The sequence below is a fragment of the Lepidochelys kempii genome, chromosome 20, assembly GCF_965140285.1.
Source record: "Lepidochelys kempii isolate rLepKem1 chromosome 20, rLepKem1.hap1, whole genome shotgun sequence".
Taxonomy (NCBI): domain Eukaryota; kingdom Metazoa; phylum Chordata; order Testudines; family Cheloniidae; genus Lepidochelys; species Lepidochelys kempii.
In genome coordinates, this window is record NC_136399.1 from 1,736,748 (window position 1) to 1,743,574 (window position 6,827).

General features: G+C 69.4%; 1 protein-coding gene across 2 annotated transcripts; it reads right to left on the minus strand.

The window, feature by feature from the left end:
• Positions 1–1,241: 1,241 nt before the first annotated feature.
• On the minus strand, positions 1,242–6,579 carry DDN (dendrin). Of its 2 annotated transcripts, XM_073318314.2 has the most exons (3): positions 5,374–6,579; positions 4,620–4,706; positions 1,242–4,034 (listed from the first exon to the last, which is right to left on the minus strand). In XM_073318314.2, exons 2-3 carry the CDS (start codon positions 4,691–4,693, stop codon positions 2,168–2,170), a joined length of 1,941 nt encoding a protein of 646 aa, XP_073174415.2. In that variant the 5' UTR covers positions 4,694–4,706; positions 5,374–6,579; the 3' UTR covers positions 1,242–2,167. The 2 variants fall into 2 exon arrangements, with proteins under 2 accessions (XP_073174415.2, XP_073174414.2); XM_073318313.2 differs by lacking the exon at positions 5,374–6,579 and having other exon boundaries at positions 4,620–5,034.
• Between the last annotated feature and the right edge of the window lie 248 nt (positions 6,580–6,827).

Sequence of the window (6,827 nt, forward strand, 5' to 3'; positions counted from 1 at the left end):
AGGGGGGTCTGGGAGGCAGGACTCCTGGGTTCTCTCCCTGACTCAGAGTGGGGTCTAGTGGGTTGGAGCAGTGGGGCTGGGAGGCAGGACTCCTGGGTTCTCTCCCTGGCTCGGGGTGAGGAGCACGGTCTAGTGGGTTGGAGTAGGGGGGCCGGGAGGCAGGACTCCTGGGTTCCATTCCAAGCAGTGGGTGGGGAACGTTGCCTACTGGGGCAGAGCGGGAATCACTCAGGACTCCTGGGTCCCACACTCATTCCCCGGCGCATGGCACCTCCTGGCTGCCCTGGGCAGTGAGGTCCCAGCCGGCTGCTCAGACCTGTGTCAGGGAGATAATGACAGGGCCCGCGGGAGGTGGAGGAGCTGGTTTTAAATAAAGTGCAAATTGGACACATTAGTTGTGCGGTTTGTTTTCTTTCCAGCTGGGGGATCCTTCCCCCATGGGCAGCATGAGTAAGAGGTGGTGGCTGTCCCAGCATGGGGGGCGGGGGGGGCTTTTTGCCATCATCCCCCCCCTTCCCCCGGGTGACTCACCTGCTGGAGTCCCAGCAGCTCCCTAGGTGACCCATGAGGTCAGAGCCCTCAGCCACAGCCCAAACCAAAGGTTGGCAAGGGGGGGCCCTTCACTCATTCATTGCCCCCCCCCCTTGCCCACGGGGACCCAGTGAGGCTGCCAAGGGCCACGCCTCCCCCAGCACCGATATACCCCACCCAGGATTCATGCATCTGGAGGGATGGCGGGGGGGCAGGACTCCTGGTTTCTATTATGGGTGGGGAGTGGGGTCTAGTGGGGGTATGAGCGTGGGGGGCTGGGAGCCAGGACTCCTGGGTTCTCTCCCAGCCCCTGGCCTCCACAGACCCATGTTATGCAATGCAGCTTTGCTGCGGGGGCAGGCCGGCGGCTGCGATGGGGGTGGGGAGAAGCTCCCCCAAAGAGCCCCGGGACCGAGCCATGCCCCGGAGCCCCCGCCCCGCGTGCCAGGGGGCTGGGAGCTGCGCCCGCGGGCCGGCTGCGGGGGAAACTTGGGTGCGTCGCGCCCTCTAGTGGCGGTTCCGGGAACGGCCGCCTCCAGGCGCCTCCCAATTGTTTGGGGATGGGCGCGGGGGGGAGGGTCTCTTCTACCCTCCCTGCGTTTGGTTGTGAACCCTGGTGCCGGGGACGGGAATTCTCACCCCGCCCGCCCCCCACCAGGGAGTCAGCAACCCAGTGTTGAGACTCGCCTGTTTCTTGAAGGCCTTTCATCTCGAAGGAGCCCAAAGCCTCTTTCCCCAGCAATGGCTCCGCCCAGCGCGGAAATGCAGCCACCTCTGGGGTGGGGCGCAGCAGCTGTTTGGAGGCACAGGGAATCCCTCACCCAGCAATGGAATGCAGCCACCTCTGGGGCAGAGCCCTGCAGCTGTTTGTCAGCAAAGCTGCACAGGAGTCCAGGCGCGGGCAGCTGCAAGTAGCGAGGGGTTGGTCAGGGTATAAACTCACAGACACGGCAACAAGGCCGGAGCAGAGGGCCCCCCCAGGGGTTTATTTCTCTGTGGAACATTTTACAGCAGGCTTAATTCACACAGAAGAGTCTGGGGTACAGACCCAGAATCCTCCATTAACTGCCCCCCGGCAGGGCTGTATCCAGGGCAGGGTGAGCGGGGCAGCTGCCCAGGGTGCAAAGGCACGGGGGGGGGGGAATGGGGTGTAAAAATGGTGAAAAAACCCGATGGGAGTGTGAGCAAATATGCTTGCTCACTAGAGGTGCTAAAATGCCTTGTTACAGCTCTGCCAGGAACGGTGCCAGGCCGGCACTGACTACACAGATGGCGTGAGAGGGAGCCTGGCCTGGGGGGCCTAGCTGGGTCTGTCCCGGTGCGTCCCTTCCAGTCGGCTCCCTGCACCCCTCTGGGCTCCCAGCCCCACCCCTGGTGATGAGCCCTTCTGGGGGTCAGCCTTGTTCTCCCAAAACTAAGGGGTATTTGAGTTGCCCGGCTCAGCCATACCCCACTAAGCCACACCCTGTCAGGACACGCCCCTCATGGACACGCCCTGCCAGGCCCCGCCCCTCCTAAATATGTGAGAAGGAGAGAGGAGGGCAGGGGCAAGGGGAAAAAAGCGCAGGGTGCATGAGTGGGGCAGGGCCCCTCCATCGCCCTCACCCCCTTCTGGGCCCCGCTGCCCCGGCCCCGCTCAACTCCAACCCCCCTGGCTCCCCAGCCTCAGGGCTGGGTCCCGCCCTGGCCCCCGGGGGCTCCCCTGGCCGGCCGGGAGGACAGTGGCGTCGGAGACGCTGCTCTCCAGGCTGCTGCTGCTGTAGGCCAGGGCATCGTGGCGTGGGCGCCCCCTCCAAGCCACGGGGCTGCGCGGGGCCGGGCCCTCGGGCTCCTCGTCCGTATCCGAGTCGGGCGCCGTGTGCCGGCGGATGCGGGACACGGCCTCGCGCAGGTCGCGGGTGCAGAGCGCCGGGCGCTTGGCGCAGGGCCGGGCTCGGGGGCGCAGGGCCTGCGGCTCGCGGCGACTGGCACCGTCCCCGGGAGCCTCCCTGCCCCAACCCAGCCCTGGCTGCACTGGTGGATTGGTGCCATCCCCAGGGGTCTCCCTGCTGCACGGGACCCCCGGCGGCTCTTCGGGGGAAGCAGCCGGGCTGGGCAGCCCATGCACTCTGGGGACCTCCACCAGCGGCTCCGGGCTGCCAGGAAGGGCTGCTCCTGCCTGCTGGCCCCAGCGCCCAGGGGTCTCTTGCTGGGCACAGGCCCCTTGCTGCTCCACCAGGCCCAGCTCGGCCGTGGGGAGCCCCAAGATCCGAGCCGCCCTCTCCCCCAGGGAGCCATCACCGGGGGAAGGGGAAGGGGGTGGGGGCCCTGCCGCCCACTCGGAGGCCCCAAGGTGGGGTCGGCTGGCCAAGAGCAGCCTCTGGCATGGCGAGGCCGGGTCCCGGGGCGGGGGGGACCCCAGGAGCTGCACCTGCTTCCGCCGGGGGGGCGGGATGTACTCGGCACGGATCACCACGCAGGTGGCATCGATCACAAAGACACCCCCATGGCAGCTTCGGCCTTCGGCTGTGGGGGACTGGCCTGGTGCCTTCCCCGCGGGGCGGGGAGAGGGGGGTGCCCTGCGTTCTGGCCGGCCCCTCTGCTCCCAGCCCTCCCGCTGCCCACTCCTGGCGCTGCCCATGGAGCTGGGCGCGTAGCCAAAGCCCCAGCCGGAGGGGAGTCGCTGCCAGCCCGGGACAGAGCTGGGCCCCGCTGCATCCCAGCCCCCGGAGCCATGGGCCCTGCCAGCCTCTCTGGATGCCCGGGGCAGCGTGTGGCTGCCACCGTCTGGGCTGGACAGCGGGCGGAAGAGGGAGTCGGCCGAGCCACCCTGGGCCATGGGTCGCACCGTGCCCTCCAGCCCCAGGCAGAAGAGCCCTGACCCAGCGCGGCGCCCCAGGGAGCCCGACCCCGCATGGTAGCTCCAGCCACCCAGGACCTCCTGGGGGAGCCTGGCCAGCCGCAGCCGGGGGCGGCCTGAACAGGGGGTGGGCTCCGGGCTGCCCCCGGCGGGCCCCTTCCCATGGGGTGCTGCCCGGCCCCGCTTGGCGGCCAGCGGCTTGGGGGCGGCGCGGGGCCGCTTGGTGGGGAGGGTGCGGTGGGGTGCGTCGTAGGCGGGGGGCGAGACATAGGGCGGGGGCCGCGGCTCATTCGGCTTGCGGCTGCCCTGCCCCACCCGGAGCCGCCTCAGCATGTGGGTCTCATAGCTGGGGGGCCCGGCTGGGGGTGGCCCCCCGGCGCTCCCTGCCAGCCGCCTCCTGCCCAGAACGCTGTCCGCTGTCCCCTGCCCCCTCCTCTCTGGGGGGGCTGCCCAGCCCAGGCCCCTCCTGCCCTCCGAGCCGCCCCTTGGCTTCCTCTCGTTGGGGGCGTCCCAGTCCCCTGGCGCCCCCTTCCCCAGCCGGGGGTCGCCGCTGGAGGGCAGGTGCTGCAGAGGAATCGTCTTGCTCCACGTGGGGTCCTGGTGCTCACGGGCCCCCGGGTGCCGGGCCGGCCACAGCTCAGCCGCGAAGCGCTTCTCCAGACACCTGCAAGGCAGAGACCCGCTCAGGGCCCAGCCTGGCGGGAGGGGGCCCGGCTGGCCCACCCACTGCTAGGCCACTTGCGGGGGGTGGGGCTCAGAGACTGTGGGGGTGGGGAGGGTCCCACTAACTGGGGAGGGGTGCACAGCAGGGTGGAACATGGGGCGACCCTGCTCCTAGCACTGCCCCTCCCACCCTGGCAGACACCCCCTGGCTTTCCTGGCCCCGTGGAGAGGGCAGCAGTGCCCTGGGTGCCCACACATGGAGTGGGGGACAGGCAGGGGTTGCAAGGGGTTTGCCGTGTGCAGGAAGCGGGGGTGACTGATGGGAATCGGGGAGCCTTGGCCAGCAGTGCAGGGCGGGGGGGCCCTGTTGGGCTGATGCCAGGGAAAGGGGAGATGCGTCCCAGTGCTGACCCACAGCCCCCTTCTAGCCCAGCCCTGGGCTCCCCGCGTCACACAGCTCTGCCGGTGCCCCTCACGCCTGACCTGCAGCCCCCTGCTCAGGCAAGCGAGCCTAGGGAAAAGCTTTGCAAAGCGATGCCCTCCGCCCCCTGGGAGGAATGATCTAGTGAGACAGGCCCTGACTCACGCGTACTCCCCCGAGATGCTCCGGTAGATCCAGGGGGTGCCGGAGCCCCGTGCGGGCCAGCGCCCTGGGTCCATGGCGCTGCCGTGGCTGCAACAAGAGACCGTGTTAATCTCAACCACCAGCAGGTCCGTCCGCTTGCAGATCCGCAGGTGCCCAGTGCCCGGTGCCCCCCAAGGCCCATGGCCCCCCAGCACTGGGCAGCCCAGCATGGTCCCAGGGGACTTGCTTGTCCGGGCGTGGCGAGCCGGGCGAGCCCACGAGGGAGCGCTACGCGGAGAGGGAGGGATGGGGGCTGCCTGCGCCCACGGGCTGCTTGCGAGCTAGGGAGCTCTGCGCCAGGGCTGTGTCGGCAGCATGCACCGGGAGCAGCTCTTTGTGCGGGCGGGTGAGTACCAGCCTGCCAGCAGCCGGAACAGAGCGTGCACACGGGGACACCCCCCCCCCCCCGAGTGCTTGGACCGTGCACGCCCTGGAACACACGCAGCTCTCCAGCCGGGCCTGCAGCCTGGCCCCTGCCAGCATACCTGGCATGGCCCCTCTCCCGGTGCCCTGCAGACACCCCACTCCCCCCAGCCCCCACTGGCGCCTGGCTGGGCCCTGGGCGATGGCAGGACCTGCAGCTGAACCCCATGAATGCTGCCCGCTCCCCGACTGCTCTGCGGGACACCACGTGGTCATGGGGGGCGGGGGGCTTGTTGCTGGGGGACACCCCCTTCCCAAGCGATGCCCCAGACCCTGGGCTGCCCCCACGTACCTGCTGATGGGCACCTCCTGCAAGCCCAGCTGGGCGGAGCTCAGCTCAGCCTGGGGCCCATGTGTGTGGGGGGGTCATTGCTGGGGATCCCTCCACCCAGCAGCACCCTGCCCCCCACGACTGAAAGGGCCTCCCAGCTGCTATCCCCCCCACCAAAGCTCTGCTGGTGTCACAACAGCCCCCCCAGCCCTGCCGGGGGAAGGGGCAGCACCGAGCAAAGCTGCTTAGTGGTTAGAGCCAGGACGCCTGGGTTCTGTCCCCAGCTCTGGGAGGGGCGTGTGGGGCTGGGCGCCGGGATGCCTCGCCCGGCCAGGGCCACGGTGCCTCAGCCCTGAGCCTGCCACACAGGGCATGGAGGAATGAACCCACTGAAGGGGGGGGGGGGTCAGGGCTTAGCTACCCCAGGCTTTACACAGGGACCCCCCCCTTCCCCCCGAGAGATGCTGCAATCACAAAAATTACATGGTTTGGCACAACGTGCTGCAGCCCACGCCGGCTCCGAGCGAAACCTAGCAACCAGGCGCCGGCATGGCAACGGGCCCCGGCACGGCTGGCACCAGCTCTGCCGAGAGGGGCTGGGGGGCTCTGCCGAGGCGATATCGGGGGCCCCAACGAGTCGGGCTGGGGGCTTGTCCCTCTGGGTAGAGCAGCAGGTGGGGGGCTCTGCTCTGCTCTGTCCGGGGTGTTCACTGGGGACAAGGGTCCCTGCTCAGTACTGCTGACGGGAACCCAGGAGATCGGGACGGGGTCATGGCCCCCTTAGACTCAGGGCTCCCACCCGGGCCAGAGCAGGATCCGGCCCCCAGGACAGGAAGGTACCAGGCCGCGCCCAGTGCGGGAGACAAGCCTGGGCGGACGCACCCTGTGCCCACCTCTCAGCCCTGCCCCAGCAGCGCCCCCCATGACCTGGCTGCCTGTTTCCGTCGCTCGCTGGGCTCTGGGCTGGGCTGGATCGGCGCCTTCGCCCCCTCCGAGCCGCGGCCTTCGGACACCGACCCCGGCTGGATTGCAGGGCCCTGGAGCCGGGACGGCAGCACTGACTGGAGCAGGCGGCTCCAGGGCCGTGTTATTCCTCAGCCCCCCGGGCCCTCGCAGCCTCCCACCCGGCAGGGAATGTGCCTTGCTCAGCACCGCCCGGGGGGCGCCAGGGCTGGCGAAGCCTCGCCATGCAGGGGAGCTGGGGCACTGAGATGGGCGAGGACTGGGGGGGGGGGGGGAGATGAAAGTCCCCCACCATGTCGCTTGCCTCGAGACCCCCGTTCCCAAGAGGCCCGTTGATGACACTGCTGGGCTTGGAGCTCACTGAAGCCTGTCGACCCCACACCAGCCCCAGCCACTGGTGGGTCACAACCCCCCCCCCCGGCACCTGTCACCCCCTCCCCGCCTTCCCTGCAGCCTGCACCTGGCACCCCCAGGCCTCCCATCCTGCAGCCTGCACCTGACACCCCCCAGCC